Source organism: Camelina sativa, chromosome 13, assembly GCF_000633955.1.
Source record: "Camelina sativa cultivar DH55 chromosome 13, Cs, whole genome shotgun sequence".
In the NCBI taxonomy this organism is placed as follows: domain Eukaryota; kingdom Viridiplantae; phylum Streptophyta; class Magnoliopsida; order Brassicales; family Brassicaceae; genus Camelina; species Camelina sativa.
Window position 1 is genome coordinate 1390525 of NC_025697.1, and position 22861 is coordinate 1413385.

The 22861-nt window shown below is 35.2% G+C and overlaps 6 protein-coding genes and 1 long non-coding RNA gene across 7 annotated transcripts; 4 read left to right on the plus strand and 3 right to left on the minus strand.

The window, feature by feature from the left end:
- On the minus strand, nt 1812–3420 carry LOC104734410 (uncharacterized protein At3g28850-like). The gene has a single exon (XM_010453980.2). It carries the CDS (start codon nt 3354–3356, stop codon nt 2133–2135), a length of 1224 nt encoding a protein of 407 aa, XP_010452282.1. The 5' UTR covers nt 3357–3420; the 3' UTR covers nt 1812–2132.
- LOC104734411 lies at nt 4995–8053 on the minus strand. Its single transcript, XM_010453982.2, has 12 exons — nt 7697–8053; nt 7489–7553; nt 7223–7295; nt 7088–7106; nt 6705–6824; nt 6274–6343; nt 6088–6131; nt 5955–5996; nt 5700–5759; nt 5545–5612; nt 5395–5452; nt 4995–5301 (listed from the first exon to the last, which is right to left on the minus strand). The coding sequence occupies exons 1-12, from the start codon at nt 8020–8022 to the stop codon at nt 5212–5214; spliced, it is 1035 nt and encodes a 344-aa protein (XP_010452284.1). The 5' UTR covers nt 8023–8053; the 3' UTR covers nt 4995–5211.
- LOC104734412 lies at nt 8428–9639 on the plus strand. The gene is made up of 2 exons (XR_759273.2): nt 8428–8601; nt 9033–9639. It is a non-coding gene; the product is annotated as an uncharacterized LOC104734412 (long non-coding RNA).
- LOC104734413 lies at nt 11874–12655 on the plus strand. The gene has a single exon (XM_010453983.2). It carries the CDS (start codon nt 11939–11941, stop codon nt 12479–12481), a length of 543 nt encoding a protein of 180 aa, XP_010452285.1. The 5' UTR covers nt 11874–11938; the 3' UTR covers nt 12482–12655.
- On the plus strand, nt 13092–17399 carry LOC104734414 (uncharacterized protein At5g03900, chloroplastic). The gene is made up of 14 exons (XM_010453985.2): nt 13092–13623; nt 13948–14055; nt 14158–14258; nt 14360–14443; nt 14555–14630; nt 14736–14801; nt 15076–15165; nt 15328–15393; nt 15501–15637; nt 15744–15830; nt 15924–15987; nt 16215–16358; nt 16731–16887; nt 17090–17399. Exons 1-13 carry the CDS (start codon nt 13231–13233, stop codon nt 16872–16874), a joined length of 1560 nt encoding a protein of 519 aa, XP_010452287.1. The 5' UTR covers nt 13092–13230; the 3' UTR covers nt 16875–16887; nt 17090–17399.
- Nucleotides 17546–19020, plus strand: LOC104734416 (iron-sulfur assembly protein IscA-like 2, mitochondrial). The gene is made up of 4 exons (XM_010453987.1): nt 17546–17930; nt 18236–18360; nt 18471–18579; nt 18768–19020. Exons 1-4 carry the CDS (start codon nt 17748–17750, stop codon nt 18831–18833), a joined length of 483 nt encoding a protein of 160 aa, XP_010452289.1. The 5' UTR covers nt 17546–17747; the 3' UTR covers nt 18834–19020.
- LOC104734415 (ABC transporter B family member 29, chloroplastic-like) lies at nt 18938–22455 on the minus strand. The gene is made up of 10 exons (XM_010453986.2): nt 21774–22455; nt 21575–21661; nt 21358–21465; nt 20968–21234; nt 20706–20789; nt 20030–20246; nt 19856–19941; nt 19571–19758; nt 19335–19464; nt 18938–19241 (listed from the first exon to the last, which is right to left on the minus strand). The coding sequence occupies exons 1-10, from the start codon at nt 22371–22373 to the stop codon at nt 19095–19097; spliced, it is 1914 nt and encodes a 637-aa protein (XP_010452288.1). The 5' UTR covers nt 22374–22455; the 3' UTR covers nt 18938–19094.

Sequence of the window (22861 nt, forward strand, 5' to 3'; positions counted from 1 at the left end):
AATGGATAGGTATAATTGGGGATACACATTGACATGTGTGCCTCTTTTCGGAGAGTGTGCCAAGTTATGTATGATTTTCGTCATCATATCGGTTAGGATAGGATTATCTCAAATTTTATACATGTATCATGTATGTTGTATCCATATAATAGTTTTTACCAACAAAAAAAAATCAAGATAACAGTAATGTCCTTTTATACAACAATGTGTTAGGCGACTTTGGAAATACAACTGTTGATAGATGACCAACAAACAAAGAAAACGTGATTGTTAGGATATGAAATCCAATTTTTTCTAGTGAGTTGAAGTAAAATTATAGAACAGTTTTGAGAAGATTATACACAATAATAACATAACTAAGCACATGCATTCATATTATTATTCAAAAACACCTTATTCAATAAATGACTTGATTTTGGGGGAATTATTTTTGTCAAAACTTTTGTTAAACATGTTAATATATTACTCTGTTATAACACTTTTTATATTACTTTGTTATAACACTTTTTGATACTTGATTGAATCTTTATCAAAATACCAATTATCATTAAATGATATTTAAAATCTTAATTACTTAGCAAAATTAATACATTGACCAAGGCTTTTTTTTTTCTTTAATTAAATCCATCGAAGTCTACTTAAGAAGTTAGGTTGTCTATTGAGCTAAAAAAACAAAAAAAAAAGTTAGTTGTATGCCTTCTATTGTACTCGTATTAAACAAACACAAAGGTTAGTTGAAAAGATGGATCACCTCTCTAATTTTTTGTTTGTCATGGTTTTGTGTATCGGGTTGTGTAATGCAGCTCTGTTTGGAAAAAATCTAGTACAATTTAAGAATTCTGTTAGTTCAGGAAAACAAATCAATATCTTTTGTAAATTGAACAATCACCAACTTTTCATAGTTTTTTTAAAACATGGAGAAATCTATAATTATAGTTTTCATGGTCAATTTGTTATCACAAACAAAATGGATTGTGACATAAGGGAAGGAGATCTTAAATTTGTAAGGATAAGGGCATATCAAGGTTCTAGTGGCGCATTTGATCACGGCAAAACGAATTATTGGGATGTGAGAGAAAATGGAATTTACTTTACACATGGTAAAGATGTACCAAAATTAGCGTATAAATGGTAAAGAAGCGTCAAAATTATAATGTATATGGTTCTAAAGTATCTTTAAAATAAAACTTATTTATATTTATATTATTTATTATTTCCTATTTTTTTTGTTATTAGAATGGATCCTGTTAATAAAATATTGCAATAGCATTTACTGTGTATGTGACTATCTCGATGGATTTAGAAATGCTTTTGTTTAGAAAAAAACAATAAATGTAGATTACAAAAATATAAAGAAATTTTATATTCCTTTTTAAAACGAAAATTTTCATATACAATGAGTTAGGAGACCTTATAAATACAATTAAAGATGATATGTTGTTGTTGATAGATGGACAAACAAAGGAGATAACGTGATTGTTAGGAAATCAATTTTTTTCTAGTGAGTTCAAGTAAAATTATAATACAGTTTTGAGAAGATTATCCACAATAATAACAGAACTAAGCACATGCGTTGCATATTATTACTCAACAACATCTTATTCAACAAATGGCATGATTTTGGGGATGTAAAAAAAAAAGTATTTTTGTCAAAACTTTTGTTAAACATGTTAATAGATTACCAAAATACCGATTATCATTCAATTATATTTCAAATCTTAATTAGTTAGCAAAATTATTACATGGAGAAGCACCATTGAATTGCAAAATCAAACCTAGCTAGGAGGGATGCATAAAAAAACGAAATAATATGTGGTTCATCAAAATTATCTCATTAAAGAAAGTACTGAACAAAGCGATATTTAAATTGATTGTACAAATTGAATTGAATCTTAAAAGAAAAAGAAAAAAAAAGGACTACAAAAACATTAGGAACAAACTCCATTAAACTAGCACACACCACCAAGAGCCCTAAACACGGCTTCAGAGAAACTCCCTCACCAAATCATTACTACAAAACCAAAATCAACACTTCAAATCCAAAGTCAGAGTCCAAAAACTAAAGTCAACCCTCTTCCAAATTTCTCCCCAATTTAACCAAATAAAATTAGGGCCAAACCAAACCATAATTATTAAGAGCAAATTGGACATAAAACCAAACCATTCTCATTACACTCCAAACACTTAACCATACTCTTCTTGTCTTTCTCCATAACTTTGCAACTACCATTGCAAACCACACACATCACAAACCTCATACCTCCGCATCCACGGCAGCAACCTCCTCCTAGCCTCGCCGCCGGGATACCTTCGAGTAAAATCCCTAATTTGCCCTCTTCCTCTAACTTCATCACTTCCTCAACACTTCCTACCATCCTCCCTTTCACGAACACAGCTGGTATCTTCACCTGTTTCGCTCCCACGAGTCCCCTGATCTCTTCCTTAAACACCGAGTGCATCGACACGTCCCTCTCCGAGAATCTAACTTCGTGAGAATCTAGTATCGATCTCACCACATTGCAATCCTCAAACGTCTTCCTTATCCCTCTGAGAGTTGTAATGTATATAACCACCGAGTTCTCTCCTCCCGGTGGACATTTCACCGGGAAATTCTCAAGGATTCTCTCTGTTTTTCTCCCCTCTTGGACCACCGGAGAGATCACCATCTTGATCTGCTCTTGCTCTTGAGACAACTCTCTCTCGTAAGAAGCCACGAGATCTGGATCGAACATTGGACTATAACTCTTCCTCCTCTGAGTCTGAGCAATCACCAACGAAGGCTCTTCAGATTTCAAAGGGAAACTCAAACGCATGACGCCTCTCTTGGGAGTTTCGAGAAGAATGTTCTTCGGCTTCAGAATCTGACTCGGACTCACACCTCTCGAGTTGTTGTTATTATTATTATTCCCTCCTCTGTTGTTGTTCTCTTTACCACCAAATCTCTTACTACTCCCTCTCTTCGGAGACTCAACACTATTGTTAGTAGACTTCACCGGAGTCTTCCATGATTTCCCGAAAATGCTACGAGATTTGGGACTAATCAACTTCTGTGGATTATTAGTAGAAACGTGCATTGAATCTTCAAGATCTTCCATAAGTTCCCAAGTGTTGATAATCTCCGGATCATCTCTCTTTACAGATCTCCTTGGTTTGATCACAGATTCATCAAAGACTTCTCCTTTCGTGAGTTCCTGTAGTAACTTAGGAGGAGGAGGAGGAGAAGTCTCTGCTCGTTCTTCGATATCGAGATGACCATAAGTAGTTGAAGTAAGAGAGACAATGTGATCGCCGCCATTGTTGACTCTAATCTCTCTTATCAGTTTCTTCTTGCCTAGTTTCGAAGAAACACAACCCATCTCTCTCTCTCTCTCTCTTGATGATTTTCACTGTGAGAAGTTTTTATTTTTATTTTTTTGGGGGAAGAACAGAGATTGAAGAAGAAGAAGAAAGGAGTTATTTCGTTTTTATTTTCGAAAATTGTTAATTACTTTCAACGGTCATATTTTTTCGAACGGACATTGTGGAAGTGTGAAGTGGATCGAGAGATTTTTGTCGGAAGTCCCTCATCTTTATGTTTTTATTTAGATTTTACCGTGTAGTCTTTTAAATTTTTCTAATTGGCCGTCATTATGTAGTACCCGAAACTTATAATTTATTTCATTTTCCTCCCTAGAGTATTTTTTTTGTTTCATTTATACCCCTTGGACTCTTTTACTATTTCTTCGTCTTGATTCTTTCAATTGCAGACTGCAGACAACGGTTCTATTTATTGTACGTTAAGCGAACGTTAAACGCTTTCCAATTTTACCTGTCCATATGAATTTATATATACAGTATATGTTTTAAGTTACAAAAGTTGACCATTCTTAATTATATTATTTGCTAGGTTATTATACATTGTTAGATTTTTGTGTGTGTGTTAAATTGTTGAAAGCTTAACCGTTTCAAAATTTATGTTTTGTTTGATGAAATCGATAAACTTTGTAGGTAAAGAAGTAAATAAATATGGAAGATGGAACCATATTGTTATTTTATTACTAAAGGGAAAACAATATATTTGAGCATAATGGTGGGCATGGTAATTTGAAAATAATTTAATAGAAAATCTAGACATAACCTCACCCGAGATTTCACTTTAAATTAAAAAGATTGAAATAATAACAGAAATATAGTAGAAATCTGAATCATAATGCCACCATACAGAAACGAACCGTGCTTAGCCTTTTTCAGTTTACCTTTTTGTAAAGGCATTAATTTTCAATTAGAATTTCATGAGTCACCTGTCACCACAACACACACAATAAATTACAACTGTACTATTAGTCTACTACTATATAGCAAAAAGAAATATTTTGGTTATTAGATAATCGTTATTTATTTCTTGACCCTACCAAACGTTGGCAATCCCTCCATTTTATGTATAAATTGATTTTTTTTTAGCTTAAGATATCGATGAAAATGTAATCATAACAAGCAATTAACTAACATAATCCGTAACTAAAGTGCACTAAACGACAATTTAACGACTAACAACAACCAAACAATTTATAGAGTCATATTTTGAACTTTAGATTTGAATTTTCATTTTTTTTTGTCTATAGGTTAAATAACTAATTTTGACAAAATCTATATACAAAAGGACACAGAAAAAGAAACAAAAGATCATCCAAATTTGTAATTAAATGAACGGACCACAAATTTGTTGACTGTTGAGGGACCTTTGCAATCATATAGTATAATTGGATTCGGACCACTTCTTCCTCCGACATCATCTTGCCTCTTTCAAACTCTTTTTTTTTACCCCTGTCTCAAATTGTTTGTAACACGTTCTCGTTACCTATTCTAATTCAGTATAGTGTATATACTTGTTTTTTTTTTTTCCCTATTCTGCCAATTTATTGTATAGAAAAAAGTATTTTATAAGTTTATATGATATACTATATCAAATAGACAAATACATTCATGCTACATTCAATATTTTGATAGATCATCCCTGCTTGTGTTTATAGCTTCGGAAAACGGACAACAAGAATCAGAGTTCAGAGAATTAATGTCACTCAATCAGGTTTACACATTTTAAGTACATTATCTTCATATTTCAACCCTACACTTAACTGTCTTCAAGTTTATTGTTGGAACAGTAAGTAGCTGAACATGCACAATTCACATATATGATATATCTATACGGTATAGAGTGAGGAAGAAGAAAACTTAAGCCGCATAAGTTTGCTTGAGATATTCAACGATTTCAGCACTTTCAAACATCGCAACTCCAGTGTTTGGATCTTCCAGGTAAGGCACCTGTTTTATATAATAACATAACACAACTCATCAGTGTCTTTATACTTTAACCCTTCTTTTATCATTCACTATGTATGTATTTCTCTAACCCACCTGAAAGTGACCAGCTTTCTCGAGCAATTCCTGCCGTTTGGGGCTACCGCGAGCACAACTGAGGGAAAAGAACAAGCAAAGGAGGGTATATATTACAATAAAAGACTGATATTGTTCCTTCCGTGGTGCTGGTCTTAGAGTTTGTCATACCTGCGCTGAATGTGTGGTAACTCTAATTCTACAAGAACTTCTCGTACAAGTTTGCAGAATGGGGAACCCTACAGGGAAATTCAAACAGACTGTCTTTGGATTATGCAAATAAGATTCAGTATTTGAAAATCGAGAAAAAGTGATGAGATCGCAACCTCATATGCCCAGAATTCGAGTGGCTTAGGTGGTAGTTTTGCTGGTGTGTACAAGTTACCCTGCATAAAAAAACTCAACCATTTTGAGACAAAACCGCTGCTGCTTATACCAATCTTGTACAATACATATTCATAATTCAATAACTATATAGGGAATGTGATGCAACCTAACCATTAATATAGATCTTATAAGTTGTATTTTGGTATTTTCTTTAGAGATTTTACAAAGGAATGTAATAATAGAATTCATCTCACCTTTCCCGCACGACCAATCATTGCAAAGCCAGCTGTTATAGCCTACAAACATCAAAGTAGCAATGTTGGAGTATTATACTCTTGGATTCGGACGCAAAGGAAAATAAACAGTAATATGTGCAAAGAAGCTAACCGTCAAAGCACCAAGTGACAGACTTAAAGGAACAGTTCCATCTCCTGAACAAGTATCACCAAACAGATTAAAAAAGGTATTACTTAACTAAAGATGAGTAGACGATGGCAAAGATGATGCTATTGTCGATAACAACAAACGGAATAGGTAAAATAGAAGTAGAATCAGGCACAAGGGGAAACCCACCATATTTCTCAGATAAATATCTGATGATTCCATCTGATTCATACATGGACACTCCTGTATTGGGATCAACCTGTAATTAAAAGAAACATTATACAATTAAACACATAACGTCAAATCTTATTTCTTACTGATGAAAGTAATGGCAAGGTAACAGAAAGAGTTTTGATTGTGAATAATAATAAGCAGAAAAGTTTAAACGGAACTCCAAGGTTTCTGACACAGCTCATGAACAAAAAAACAACTTTATATTGCAAAGGCTTTCATGCCAAGGACTGAGCATTTATTATAGATGTCTTCTTGAACCACATTTCTGTGATTCATCATGAAGTTGAACTGAAAGCATGGACATATCAGGGAAAAGACAATTACTTAGAAGAATGACTTTCGTGGGAAGAATGAAAAAGAAATAGAAATAGGATAAAATGCCAAACCATGTACGGAAACTGTTGTATACCACCCATCTGTTTAACCTTGGGACGGAAATTTGGACTCCCTCTTGGACAAGGATAGTACAAAATATCAAGATCCAACACTGCAACCATTTCCCTGACCTGTAAAATCTCCATATTAGTAGAGTGTCACATTAATCTGGCGTGATACATAAGAATAAGTATGAAGAAGAAATATTTTTTGTTCCAAGGGGAATCAGAAAAAGGGAAGATGCAAATAACAACTTGTTTTAATGGTATGAAGCAAATATTTCAAGTAAAACAAAATCTTCAGAATCTCTTGGTTAACTGTGAAACATCGAAGACAATGACATTGATTAAGTAAAAGAGTAGAGAGAAAGAGAGAGAGAGAGAGAGAGAGTTACCTTCCGGCAAAAGGGACAGCTTAAATCACAAACCGGAAATAGGAGAAAAAAGGAAACATTCATTCAATATCAAGTAGTAGAAACCAAATGAGTCTAAATGAAGAATCAAACACAGAATCAACAGAGCATGCATACCCTTCAAACTCATATATCTCAATGGGTTTCTCAGGACGAGGCCCGATCTTTGAGGTTTCCTTTACCGTGATCCCTACACATATATCATCAACCATTATGATTACCAATTATGCACAAAACTCCTCTGAAACATAAAAAAGTAGCCCACAGATGTGAAGGAAACTAATCCTAATGTTGAACACATATGTATCAAATCCCCTCTAACATCTTAGCCCACGAGAAACAGAAAGGTGAAAGATTAGAACTTTGTTAATAATAATGATTACCGCCTAAACGCAACGCATACTGGTCAGCTGGAATCTCTTCCTTGGACACGAACGATGCAGAGTACCTACTCAAATAAACAACAATTCGAAGAAAATCAAATCAAATTGCTAAAGCTACATCGATTCAAATAAATTATACAAAGTAGCAATACGAAAGTGACCCAGAAACTCAAATTTGGGGGGAAAACAGAGAAAGGGAACAAATTACCCAGAAACGAAAACACCAGTGCCGAATCGGAAAATCAAACCAATGGAAGCACCCAAGACATCGAAGAGTTTTCCCGATTTGATAGCGAACCGTTTCGGCTCCGGTGGCTTGAAACCAGGAGGAGCAGTGAACACAACAGCAGCTCCAGTGTCGCCACTGGTTTTCGTAGACACTGAGAGTGAATCGGAAGGTTCAGAGGAAGCTTTCACCCTAACTAGGGTTCGAATTGAACTTCTCCGCGGAGAAGATGAAGAAGAAGAAGAAACCGATCGGAGAATCGGAGGCTGACGGAGCTGGATATTGTTCACCACTATCATCCCCGCCATCCGATTTTTTTCCTTTTTTTTTTTCTTTTTCTTTTTCCATTAATTTATTTTTAACGTTGATATATCACAGATTATGGGCCTTAATTTGGGCCTTACTTTGGGCTTTAACCTTTTTTTTTAGAGTTTTTGACTCGGTAAAGAAAAAATAATATATTTATTTTTTTCTTTTTGTGCAAAAAAAAATATATATATTCAACATATTGATCCAACGTTCGGTTTGATTTGACTTAATGACAGTAACAACAGTGAGGGAAATATGAACGTTGTGATGAAACGGTAACATTTTCTTACCGTTTGAAAATATAATATTTCTGTTTTACTGGGAATATGAACGTTATGACTCTCTCTATAAGTACTCCTTACTTCGGTCTAAAATCTGAATCCTCTTTACTTGGTTTACTTCTACTTACAAATGTCGTATACAATCTTTTTTTTTTTTTTTTTTTTTTTAATTAGTCCTCTTAGGTCTGTTCTTCCCACTTAAGGAGTTCACTCACTCAAACTTATCTACCCGAGACAAGAAAAATAAGCATTTTTTTTTGTGCAAATAGAAACAAGCATAAGCATCCTCATTACAAGGTACAAATACTATCTGTATTGAACATTAACTATTTTGTTTACCTTTTTAGCTCGTTAATTCTTGTGTTTAGATGATTACCTTTTTCTTCATCTTTTGTAGAGTTGAACACCAAATTGTTAATGATCTATATTACAAATCCAATTTATATATATTGTTGTCTTGCCTTCAACTATGCGTAATAAACTGATTTTTGGCTTCTTTTTAAATAAATTCATCTTTAATTTTAGCTAGATATTTTATATGTTGGGTCTAAGAAAACATAGAATTAATGAAGTTTTCTTTTTTGTAATGAAAATATAAAGAAAGAACGTGGGTATTGACTAGAAGAATGCTATTTTGATTTTTATGTTAATATATATGCACGTGCAAAAATTGACAAACGGAGGAAACTATTGTAATGAAAACTGATTTTGATTAATTAATTTTGCAGATGTGTTGAAGGGGAAACAAAGCAAGCCATCGGATTGTGTCAGCGTTTTCTTTGTGAAGTTGACCAGAGTGTTTAATTTGTAGAATATTTTGTATCGTTTTTCTTTTTCGTGATAAAGATGTATTATATAGATGTATGTGTGTAGATGTATATAGGTTTGAATGTATAGATGTATGTATAGATGTTGTGAATATATAGATGTATGTATAGGGTGTGAATGCATAGATGTATGTATAGGGTTGTGAATATATAGATGTATGTATAGGGTTGTGAATATATAGATGTATGTATAGGGTACATAGATGTATATAGGCTGCATACGTATGTGGGAGAGCGTATAGAAGCGCGGAATGCGTGACTATAGAGTGTACGTAGTAGAGCGGGAGTGACAACGCGAGTAGACGAACGCGGAAAAACACTAACAAACACACCACAAAACGTTAGTCAAAACATTAAAGATTTGAATGAATGTTATTAGACTGGGACGTACAAATCGGTCACTAGCATAGTCTGTCTTAAACATTAAACCCCCACTTAACAAAAAAAAGAATTACAGTGACGGATTTGTCCATCCCGTATAAATGGAGAAAGAAAAATCGAAATGTTATATCGCTAAGTACTAAAAAAAAAGAGAAGCCTAACAAATAGATATTAAAAGTCTGTCCATCCGTTTTAAATGAAAAAAATACATTAAAGTTAAAATATGCGAAAAGAAAAATCGAAATGATTCGAAGTATTCAAAAAAATCTAATAAATAGAAATTAAATGTATATTTTATGAATGCTTGAGAAACAAATTCAAATAAAGTATAAAAAAAAAAAGCAAAATAACTGAATCGGTAGTCAATTAAAGAAAAATGTATAGTTGAGCGTGAGTTTTGTAACATAATTTTATAATTGGGCAAAAGATTGCGATAAACTTTAAATCACATAACCGAGTCTTGAAGACACCGTTTAAAACTTGGTAGAAGCAAAAGCAGTAGTTTCAAAAAAGAGAGTCTTTGGACGGTGCCTACCAACAGAAGACCGCCACGTGTTGTAAGAAGGTTCGCTGGAACCTAGCACGTGAACCGACCAAAAGCATGGGAACTACGGCCGAGTAATCTAAATTCCTTTTGCCTTTGTCACATCGTGTTTTGTCCAAAAGACATCATCGCCACAAAAGGGCTCTCTGATCTGTACTTTCCTCTTTCTTTTCTTGTTTGTCAAAGGGCTCTGTACTTTCCAAAAGAGAATGAGAATGGAATCTCAATCTTGACTCAAATTGTCCTTTATAGTAATCTTATCTGGATTTATGTTGCTTCCTTTTTCGATTACCTAATTTCGTCATAGACTACACAACTTACAACTTACTCCAGATTACATTATTTTTTTCTCAAGTTGAATAAGCATACAGTACTATAATATGACGTTTTACGGTAAATCTGTCAAACTTAATCTAGCTATATGTATTAATTTTGTAATACCAAACTACAGGTAATGACACAAATCTTGAAATATACTAGTAATATTTACTTCTGGAAAAAATCATTATTTATATAAGTTATTAATATTACAATACTTCTCAGATTGGCTGTTTGATAGCAATTCTACACACAAGTTTAATGTAACGTTTGTACATGTCTATGTACTCCAATTAGTTTCTTATGCAATATTTCTTTTTGGTATATATATATATGGTCGTGTTTATAGTTTTGTTTTTTAGATTGTAATTACATGAGTCTTCTTGATCTAGAGAAGTAATTAAATTAACACTTTTTTATGACAATCAAAAACACATTAAAAATAATACAAGATTTTGAAAAAGGTGTTGAATATTCAAAAGTAGAACCAAAGCAAATCATTTGTTGATTTGGCCTTTGAATGTAGGCTGCCTGTGCTCTTTCAAAACAATTTTCTTTTCCTAGGACACATATATGGTGATAAATTATAGACAAAGACATCCATAGAAAAACACTACTCCATGATCATTGCCTGTAAGACCAGTGCATTGCATTCACCAAATATGTGCACTCTTATTTTGTATTTATTTTGTTATTTCTCTTGATTGCCACTAGTAAGTATTTTTTTTTTTATAATCTCAATGTAAAACATAAACATATATATCTAAATGTGCAATAACCACATACAAATTGTATAAATATACTATTGTAAAACGACTTTATAAATTAAATTAAAAGATGTGTGAATAAACTATTTTAAAACCAAATTTCTGAATAATAGGAGAACAAGTACTGATCAGGACTTGGTAAAAGTTTTCCAAAACCAATTCCATTCCACCGATTGAGATATGTAGACATTGTTTCTGCCACCACCACTATAAGAGAGTTAACGCACTCGCGAATGGCATGCTTTTTTTTTCCTAGCTAGAAAGATGAAACCACTGTATCAGATGAAACCATAGAGAGTAACTAATACACCCAGCCATTACCTGTTTTTTATTTATCAAGTTTTTTTTTTTTTTTTTTTTTATCAAATTATTTAATAGCTTGTGATGTGATAACCTTTACCTCTCATCTTCGTTTTATATATAATGATCCCATGCAAGATATTTATAATTATTAGATATAAACATATATACATATTTGGAGAAGTTAGCTAAGAATTATAAATATCTTGCATGGGATCATAATAAAACGATCATCATGAATACTTGCACCGCCAACTCAATTCTACAAGTAAAAACATATAAAAAGATACATAGATCGAGTAATGAACAAATGCACCACCCCGACCACACCACCCCACCCACTATAAAAAGGGAAACGAGAGAAAAATCAAATCAGGTCCCACCCGCACTAATTACGAAACGAAATCCCAAAACTCCTATAAATATACAAACATAAAAATCTCCAAGCAAAACAATATAAAAACAAAAAAACAAAGTAAGAAAAGAAGAAGAAGAAGATGGGGAACTGTATAGTAATGGAGAAGAAAGTGATAAAGATAGTGAGAAATGATGGGAAGGTACTTGAATATAGAGAACCCGTTAGTGTTCATCACATCCTTACTCAATTCTCTGGTCACACTCTTTCTCACAACAACACTTATCTTCTGCCTGATGCTAAGCTTCTCTCTGGCCGTCTCTATTACCTCCTGCCTACAATGATCAAGAAGAAGGTCAACAAGAAAGTGACGTTTGCCAATCCGGAAGTGGAAGAGGAGGACGACGAAAGAAGATCACTAAGAGATGACGACGATGATACTAGTGAAAGCAACAACAACGTCGATGGTGATGAGAATAAGAGTGTCGTGAGGATGAAGATCATTGTGCATAAGCAAGAGTTGGAGAAGCTACTTCAAGGAGGGTCAGTCCACGAGATGATGTACCAGACTCTTGAGAAACAACTTTTGCTTACTTCTTTTGATGATGATGATCTTGAATGTAATAGCAGCTGGAAGCCTGTGTTAGATAGCATACCCGAATCTGAAAGTCTTAGAAGAACATAAACACATAGATCTTATATATACATAAAACTAGTCTAGAGCTTGTTCAAGGTCGACAAAATTGTTCTCGAGTTTTGTTGTATAGTAGTATATAATAAGCTTTGATTTTTGAAGCTATGTTATAGAAAAAGACTGTGATAATTGTCATCTTAAGTCAAGCTTCTCTTTTGTTTTTCTTCTCTGTTTCCAAGTAAATTTAAGTGAAAATTCCATCCATGTTTTTTGCTATGGAATGAGAAGAACTCAAAAGAAAAAGTAACAACCATATATAATTAAGACAATATAAAATGATGAAAAATTCATATGCACTTGATTATTTTTACTATTTAGCATATGTTTCAGAGCAAGTCCCACTATATATAGTTCAAAATGTTCTGTTCACATCTCTTCATGATTATGAGATTAAGTTGATTTTGTTCATAGTTAAGAAAGAAAGTAATGTATTTTGGTAGAGACATCCACTAAATCGAAAACCAAAGAAAGTAATGTTGGACCGTTTCCGGTTTAAGATAATCTAACCGGGACAATTTGAAGAGCCGTACCAATTGGTTTGGTTTGGTTCGGTTTTGGATTTGCTGCTCTGCGACTGCGTCGTGGGGAGAGAAGATAATCGCTTTTTCCAGGCGCAGGGGAAAAAAATCTGAAAGCTTCGATTTTGAACCATATAAATCATCTCCCATGGCGGAAATTCGAAGTCTTTACTAGAGAAGACGAAGACGAAGAAGAAGAAGAGAAATCTTTGTGATTAGAGAATGGCGTGTGTATCGACATGCTTAATCCTCTCCCCTAGGTTAACTCAAGTGGGTTTATCTTCAAAGATTCGTCTCAGATCTCCCGTTGATCGTTGCTCTTTCCCCGGAATCTTGACGGAGGGGTGTCTGAGCACTCGTCGGAAGCTCACTCGCCATGGAATCGCTGTGGTGAAGGCGGCGAGTTTAGATAAGGTTGACGGTGCAATCAAACCAGGAGGATTGGTGGAGAGTGATAAGTTACCGACGGATGTACGGAAACGAGCGATGGATGCTGTGGACGAGTGTGGCCGGAGAGTCACTGTTGGTGATGTCTCTAGTAGAGCTGGCTTGAAGGTTACTGAAGCTCAGACAGCTCTTCAAGCTATTGCGGCTGATACTGATGGGTTTCTTGAGGTACTAGCTAGTTCGATTTCATGCCCATTAAGTCAAATTGATACATAAATTTGTATAGCCGTAAGGAGATTAGTGTGGGAATATATTGAGTAGCTCAATTGCAAAGAATTGAGGAGATTCTGATATAAAGTATTGATCTTTGTTAAGAACCAAAGGCGACAATACATTAGAAATTTGAATAGCTGTAATGAAATTAGTGTAGAGAAACTCAATTGCGAAGATTTGAGGAGATTATGATAAAAAAGTATTGATCTTTATGCGTTACATGTTCCGTTTTAGTCTGTGTGAATGTGCTAATATTCAATGAAATGTTTCTTCACTCAGGTGTCGGATGAAGGTGATGTGCTTTATGTTTTCCCAAAAGACTATCGGACTAAGTTGGCTGCCAAGTCGATAAGGATACAAATTGAACCATTTCTTGATAAGGCAAAGGTAGTGTCTTTTTTTTTTTTTTTGTTATGATTTATCCATTACCTTTTAACGGTGAACTTGATTTGAACTCGAATGTTCTGAGATCTATTATGTGACTGGCAGGGTGCTATAGACTATTTGGCTCGTGTTTCCTTTGGCACGGCGCTTATAGCGTCCATTGTTATTGTCTACACGTCAATTATAGCCCTGCTTTCAAGCAGAAGGTATGTGTTTTACTTGACTTGCAGTTAAGTTATCTTGTTATCATTCTGGACAGTGGTCTAAGTTTGAATTTTGCACTAACCTTTTTGGATTTTGTTAAAAGCGAGGATGATAATCGTCAAAGAAGACGCGGGCGCGGGTATGATTCTGGATTCAACTTCTATATCAACCCTGTCGATCTGCTTTGGTAATTTTACTTTCAGTGGATTTTAAAGGGCTTCTTCTACTCTTAACAAATAGAGATCAGTAATTGATTTAACGGAATCTCCTAGTCATATTTCTAGTGTTTTTATGTAAGGTACTGGGATCCCAATTATTACAACAGGCGACGAGCTCGAGAAGATGAAGGAAAGGGAATGAATTTCATTGAATCTGTAAGTGGAAGTTGAATTTGAGAGCTTTCATGCTTTGTTATATGTTCCCCACCCTCACTGCTTTTGAGTGGTAATGGCTTAATGTAAGTACGGGTTGATCTCTAGGTTTTCTCCTTTGTGTTTGGAGATGGAGACCCAAATCAAGGAATTGAAGAAGAGAGATGGCAGATGGTAATGTACAGGACTTGAATTTACTCACTTTTTTCTTCAAGTTCTGGATCCGTTTTAGGTCACTAGTTCCTGGAGACATCTTCGATGATGTTTAAAAAAATATAAAAAAGTTATAATAAGTAAATTGGTGACTACTTTGGACATATCTAATTGAAGGCAGTGCTTGTTTTTGACTCGTATAGGTCTTCTTACAAATGTTATGTATTTGAAATGATACATCACGCTCATATAAGAAAGTTTTAGTAATTTACTCGTTTTTGATAAATATCCTCAGATTGGCCAGTATATAACTTCCAGAGGAGGTGTTGTTGCAGCTGATGAACTTGCTCCATACCTTGATGTGCCATCTTCAAAGAGTGCTATGGTTTGTTTTGCCTATTGTCTCTTCCAAAGGGAGCTAATAAAACTAATTTTGTTATGCTGAAAGCTGTCTTTGTACTCCTTTACCTCTTGCACTAGTTGTATCACTAAATAAAGTAAAAGAGATACTGTTCAGCTTCTCAATTTTTATTTTTAATGTTTGCAGAACGATGAATCCTACATTCTACCTGTTCTTCTTCGGTTTGATGGTCAACCTGAGTTGGATGAAGAGGTATGCAAACCCTTTTTTGGGTTGCTTGAAATGTGATGCCCAAAAGTGCATGATCTGCTGCTTTTTCTTTGGTCATTTTTTATTAACAATTAAAACCTGTTGCTTAGGGAAATATTTTGTATAGCTTTCCGTCCCTGCAACGTACAGCTTCTGGATCTAGTAGACGAAAAGAATATGTGGGGAAATGGTTTGACTGGGTTGCAGATATGGAGAAATTCTTCCAGGAGAAAAAATGGCAATTTAGGTTCCTATCATTGTTTGAACTTGGATTTTAATGTCTTACACTTAATGAGAAGTTTTTATTGCATTTGTGGTTCAGTCTCTGACAATGGAATCTTCTTTCTTCACAGTAAAACTAATACATCCGAGAGAGCATTGGTCATTGGCCTAGGTGCAGTAAATCTTTTTGGTGTGATTGTTCTAAACTCATTGCTAAAGTAAGGCCCTCCTATATTATACTCTGCCTAATATTTCCTTGTGTGTGTATATGTAAATGTCTAACGCAACTTTGTTTTTGTGTTCGTTTCCAGCGAGATGACTGTCATGCCAGGTGGATTTCTCACATTTGTTAAGAACATATATCCACTACTTCAGGTATCATTTAGTTTCTGTTGATATGGCAAACTACTTTTATTAAATTGTTTCCTGATTCTGGTTCGCTTTAAACATGATTAAGGTTGTTTCTAAGCGTAATTCACAAACAAGTTCTTAGTGGATTTTGTTTGCTTACTTAAGTTATCCAGATGACTGGTCTTCATTAGAAACCTTGTGAACTAATAATTATCTTGGTCTCCTTCATGAATGTATGAACGATTATGCAGGTATACGCAGGTTCATTCTTTGCCATTCCTTTGATTCGGTGGTTTTCAATCAAGAGAAAGAATAACCAAATAGAGAACAGAAACAAAGCTCGGCTACAATTTGCACGAGCACTTGAATCTCCAGATATCGCACTACGGCGTAAGGTAGGCACATCAGTAGTAACATAAATCTAGTGAGATGTTTAATTTGGTTTCTGTTGATTGCACTATATAGAATCACTAATGCGACAGCCAAACATGCTATATTTTCCTAAGAGGAGATAGCTTCACCTACGTTTTCCATTAGTACCTTTGCCAACTAACATCAAGGGTTAGGTTCTGAATCTTCTATGAGTCTGCGTATCTGTGTGATCTCTTTATGTGACAGTTGAGATAGTGGCTCTTATCATGCTCTATAGCACCAGCCAGATTAAAGCACATTTCTTGGATTATTCGCCCCGAAACTTCATGTGTATATATGTTTTTTCTTATTACGTGAGAGTTGTGAAATAACGCCTTTTAAATGATGCAATACAGCTACTAAGTGCAAGGGATATGGCGCAAAAGACAGTCATCGGGAAGGAGCGGATCGTGTATAGTACAGATAGAGATATGATGGAACAAAACTATGAGACAGACGAGTGGGAAAGAAGATTTAAAGAGTTGGAAAAATCGGATTGAAATGTGAAATCTGGTAAGTGATACTATATTATAGCTCTAACGTGAAGAAATAAAACTATCAATAAAGAATAAATAAAATAATTTAAGGGGACCAGTTATATGATGCAGTGTGGTCTAAGCCAGTTTCACATTTTCTTGCTGCAATTACTATTTATTGGTTTCTATATGAATCACACATACATCTCTCATAATCTCACCTCATCTGATTTTTTTAGGGGACTGACTTGTTGTGACGTAGTAGCTCACATATCATCCACAACACAGAACAACTATCTCAACAACTTAAAAAAAACATTCATGGACGCTCGGAGTTTCAAGAGGATTGACACAAGCCATGGTACATACTATTTAGACATTCTTCCTCTCTCTGAGACAAGAGAAAATAATTGGTTTATAGGGTCTCTTTTAAGTTCCAGAAGTGCTGCTTCTTAACACAATAGATTATGTACAGTAAATTGTGTATATACGAAATTCCAAATTCTTGCTTATGAGAATATTCAATGTATTATTATTATTTTCCTTTTTTTAAGAGATCTCATCATTAATTTGCAATTGAAGGACGAAACTGAATTGAAACGGAGTAATGTGGCAAAATTGGTAAATATAAAAAACTTGTGGGGGCGATATACAGAAATAGATAACGTGGAGGCTAAAATAAGCGTGGTGTTCACAAGACCAGTCTTTTCTTTCGCCTCCCTTCTTCTTCATCGTCGTCACCAAAGTCTTTATTGAAAAGTTCTCAGAAAAAAAATAAAAAAAGGAATAAATTTTCCAAAAAGCTTGAAACTTTCGTCTTCCGATGGCGAAAAACTTATAAAATTGGATTAATTGTAGAAGAGATTGTGAAGAGAAAGGGATTCTGAAGGATAAATCATGTCGAGATCTCTGGTGAAACGCTTCGCTCCTTATTTGGCTGGTCGTATTAGAGAAAACCATCGGTTGCTTAATTTTGCTTCCGTTTCTGCTCTTAGAGAAGCTTCTTCTTCTTCTTCTTCTTCTCAATCTGATACGTCTTCTTCTCTCGAGGTTGTCCATCTCAGCGAAAATTGTATCCGGGTATGATTGGTATCTATCTGCTGTTTTGAATTGATCTCTTTGTTAATCCCGATTCATAATTGGTTTTTACGTAATTGGTTTCTATTGGACTTTTGCTCTAATCAGATTGAAAGATTCTGTTTGTTTCGAACAACATCCATAGTTCATGATTCTACAGAAATGGAATAAAAATGAGAACCTCTTCTTACTTCTATATTGTTTGAGTTGAACTTACCTGTTTTAGATTGTTGGAACTTGGAAGCAGATATTGTTTGTTGTTGTTTTGCTCCTGCTCTTGACTTTTATGAGTGTTGTCATTTTGTCAGAGGATGAAAGAGTTGCAATCTAGTGAGCCGGAGAAGAAACTGCTTCGCTTGGGTGTAGAGACGGGAGGGTGTTCTGGTTTCCAGTATGTGTTTGAGCTTGATAGTAAAACCAATCCTGATGACAGGTACTTTGATAATAAAACCATTTACTATTATCTCGTTCAGGCTAGAAGAATCATCTGTTGCAAAACTGCGTCTATTTTGTCTCAGTTTTAGTTGTTCTTAAACATTGCAGGGTTTTCGAGAAGAATGGTGTCAAATTGGTTGTAGATAATGTTTCATACGACTTCGTGAAAGGTGCTACGGTTGATTATGTGGAGGAACTGATCCGTGCTGCCTTTGTGGTAAACTAAACCCCTCTTTTTGTCATCTTTCCTTTTCTTAACTGCATAGATAATCAATGGAAGCATTCTTGCATGTTTTGCCTGATGAGCTGATAGGGGACAAGATATAATTTTGAAACTGCATGTTTTTTTCAGTAACCCTTAGGTAAGATTTTCATTTGATTTCTGTTTAATGCTTTGGTGTTTAGGTAGCTGAAAACCCAGCGGCAGTGGGTGGATGCAGTTGTAAAAGCTCCTTCATGGTGAAACAGTGAATCACTGAATCTATCTTCTTTACATGGAGTAGAAACCACATTTGATCGTTTTGTTTATTACATGTAAGTTCTGCTATGTATCAAAAGGCATAACTAGGGAAAGATAAAAAAAACTCTGTAGGCTTCTAGCTCAACAAATGATTTGTTCATCCTATTTTTAAAGAATAATGGAAAAGATTTATACAAAGAGGAGTCTTGTATCTTCTCTTCATTTACACAACAATTTGGTCTCTACCTGCTCTTGATCATACTTCATAGATCTCAAATCACAAGTCCAGCGGAGGATAGTGAGTCCTTGTGAGTACTTAACAGAGAAGAGCGACTTAACTCCTTTAGCTTTCCCTTCTCCACCAAGAACACTCTCTGCGCCATCATCACTGTCTCCAGTCTATGTGCAATCACAATTACCTGTAAATTCAAACATAACAGCCATGAAACCATTTGTAATAATCTCACTTAAAAAGGTTTTTTAGAACAGAAGAACCGGATATGTGCTTTTACCGTATGGTCTTGCATTACACGTTCAAGAGCTTCTCTGACTAGCAATTCAGACAAACTATCCAATGCTGATGTTGCTTCATCCAATATTAGTACAGATGAGTTTTGATAGAGCGCTCTAGCGATAGCTAGTCTGCACATTTGCCAATATTAACAAGACGTAAGCATCCTGAAAAAAATATATAAACTGGTTTGGAACTTCAATGGAAGAAAGAAACAATCACTCTTCCAGACCCCACCTTTGCCTCTGGCCTCCGCTTAAGCTTGAACCCCTGGGACCAATTCCTGTGTTGTATCCCTCTGGTAGGTTTCTGATAAATTCATCAGCATTTGCAGTTTTTGCAGCAATCTTAACTCTCTTCATATCAATTCCTGTCGTGATATCTCTGTACCCAATGTTGTCAGCAATTGTCCCTGAGAAAAGAGTCTTATATGTGTAGAAATAGTTAAGTAACTTCGATGAACCATTATAAAAGTCTTGGGATGAATCATGAAAGGAGTAAAACTTGAGGACAGGAACTTACTGTGTCCTGTGAAACCAGACCAACATGCTTCCTCAAACTTTCCAATTTAATATCCTTGATGTCATTTTTGTCAATGAAGATAGAACCTATTCGAGGAAACATTGCAATTAGATGACAAATCTTTGGTTCTAAACATTGCGAGTAAATAGATACAGAAACTAAGATTTTTCTAACCAGATGAAGGTTCGTAAAGGCGGAGAAGCAATTTGATCAGTGTAGTCTTTCCTCCTCCAGATGGCCCAACAAGAGCTACAGTCTCTCCTGCTTTAATATGAAGATTTAACCCATCCAAAACGGGAAGCATATTTTCGTCATATTTAAATGATATATCGCATAACTCAACTTCGCCAGCAACCTTTTCCAACTGAATGGCTTCAGGTCTCTCGATCACCTAATTTTCAAGACAGGGAGGCCAAAAAACACTTTGCATCAGATTTTGAGACAGACAAAACTAAATCATTAGGAGTATAAATTGAAGAGAAAATCAGAGGAAAGATAGGGTGTAGTAGTACCTTAGATTCCAAAGAGGTCAGATCAAACAAACGTTCTATCGCTGGCTCTCCTTGTTTCAATTCATTATAAGCTTTTCCCAGATCCTGCATGATTCTTTATATTCAAAATNCCATCCAAAACGGGAAGCATATTTTCGTCATATTTAAATGATATATCGCATAACTCAACTTCGCCAGCAACCTTTTCCAACTGAATGGCTTCAGGTCTCTCGATCACCTAATTTTCAAGACAGGGAGGCCAAAAAACACTTTGCATCAGATTTTGAGACAGACAAAACTAAATCATTAGGAGTATAAATTGAAGAGAAAATCAGAGGAAAGATAGGGTGTAGTAGTACCTTAGATTCCAAAGAGGTCAGATCAAACAAACGTTCTATCGCTGGCTCTCCTTGTTTCAATTCATTATAAGCTTTTCCCAGATCCTGCATGATTCTTTAGATTCAAAATCCCAATATGACAGCTCCTCAAGGTAAAGTGGCTTAAACGTATGTCTAATGAACTAGGCAAAATCAGATTTGATCATCCAAAATAATAAAGCAGAAGTAACAGTTTGCGTCTAGGAGCAACAGATTCAATGCCACACTAACAAATGTATTTTACCTGGACAGGATCGATTAAGAAAGCTAATGATGCCACAAAGGACACAATTGCACTAGAGCTTAAAGAAGAGCCTGAAAGTATCACTGCTCCAACACAAAATATCGACAATGATCCGAGATACATAACTTGAACAATCTGAGGGATCAGTGACTTCATTTTCTTCTTCTTTAAACGTTCATCTAGGTCAGCACGAGCATATCTCTGAAACCTCACACTCTCAGAAATCTCTGCGTTATTAGCCTTCACAAACAGAATTGCAGGAAGAACCTAAGGACAAAAAAAGCTCTCCCTTTAGTAACTAAACTTCTCCGTATATGAACAGGAAGAAGAAAAAATACGAAATGTAGAATGTTCAAGGAGAGGAAATCTCAAAGAAGAACAGAAGAGTACCTCATTCAAGTAGGTAGAGAGTTGAGCAGAGGCAATTTGTGCCTTTCTGGATATCTTGCGAAGTCGGTCACCTAGATATGCTATCAGAAGTGCAACGGATGGGATCACCTAGAACAAAGCCCAGTAGAAAAAGAAAGAAACTTCACATTCTCAAACTAATAAGAAAAGTGTAGAGCAAAAGACACACAAACAAAACAAAGACAATCACTTCACTCACCATTGCAGAGACTAGTGTCAAGGCAGGACTTGCAACAATCATATGTGCCGTCATTACAGATATCTGGATAGCACTGGGCACAACTGTCTGCCATACAGGTGTAGCACAGAGTTTATTATAGTTAGCCAAAAAAATTGGAAAAAGAAGGAAACTTTATCTCATAGAAACATTCATAGTAATAAACATTCATAGTACTGACGTTGAGAAGAGCATAGATAGTGTCAGCAACTTCAGAAGCTTCAGCAGTGATCCTGTAAGCAATATCTCCTGATGAAATCCCATTCCCACCTTCAAAGAAGTCTAACTCTCTCTCTAAAACCCTCCGATACGCGAAAACACGAATCTTGTAAACAGTGTTCAAAGCAGCTTCCCAAAGAAACGCTTGCTGGAGATAATAAGCAACAACCTTAGACAAAACCAAACCTGCCAAGACGAGACACTCGCCTTTGAGGTTCATCAAGCTGGCAGCATTAGCGTTTAAGTTAGAAGTGAAGGAACCGAGCCTAGGAACAATCTGAGAAAGCGATACAACAGAGACACAGCTGCAGAGCCAACCAAGGAGTACGGTTCTGGATTCCGATTGTAGATATGGTTTAACATTTTCAAGGGGTTTTAGTGAATTGACTGTTGGGTTATTGGCACGGAGACGGAGAGTGGTGGTTTTACGGGAGCTCAGAGGTTTCGTGGATGGTTGAAATGTGGGTTTGAGAAAGAGGAGAGATGAGCTCCGGCGATGAGATAGCGGCGGTGGAGGAATGAGGAGACACTGCGGCGTCGTTATGCGGAAGAGAGATGCCATTTGCTCTCTCTCTCACAAATTGTTATTTGCTAATCTAATTCGGTGTGAATTCTCCTTAACCGAACCTAAACCGACTATTGAAGCTATCATCAGCGTTTTTATGAATTTACAAAACACAGGCCCTTTAATGGTCCATATATATCTATACATTTTGAGGAAAATTGTCAAATACTTAAAGGTTAAATGATTTATTGATTTTATAAATGGAAAAAAATCTCAAAACAAAAACATCATTTTATTTTTTAAGTGATGAACAAAACATGAATTTTACATGTGGACATGTGGTGGACTAAATATCTATTTTTTATTGATTTTCTAAATAATTCATAAAACATAAATTTGAATGACTATAAGTAATAATTTAACGGTTTGATTATCCATGAAAAGATTTGTCTGAATAGTAAAACAAAACCAATTTAACGTTTAATGTCTGTTAACACACTTCGATAACGTCATGCCTTGATAAAGTCAAGGAAAAGTTGTGGTTT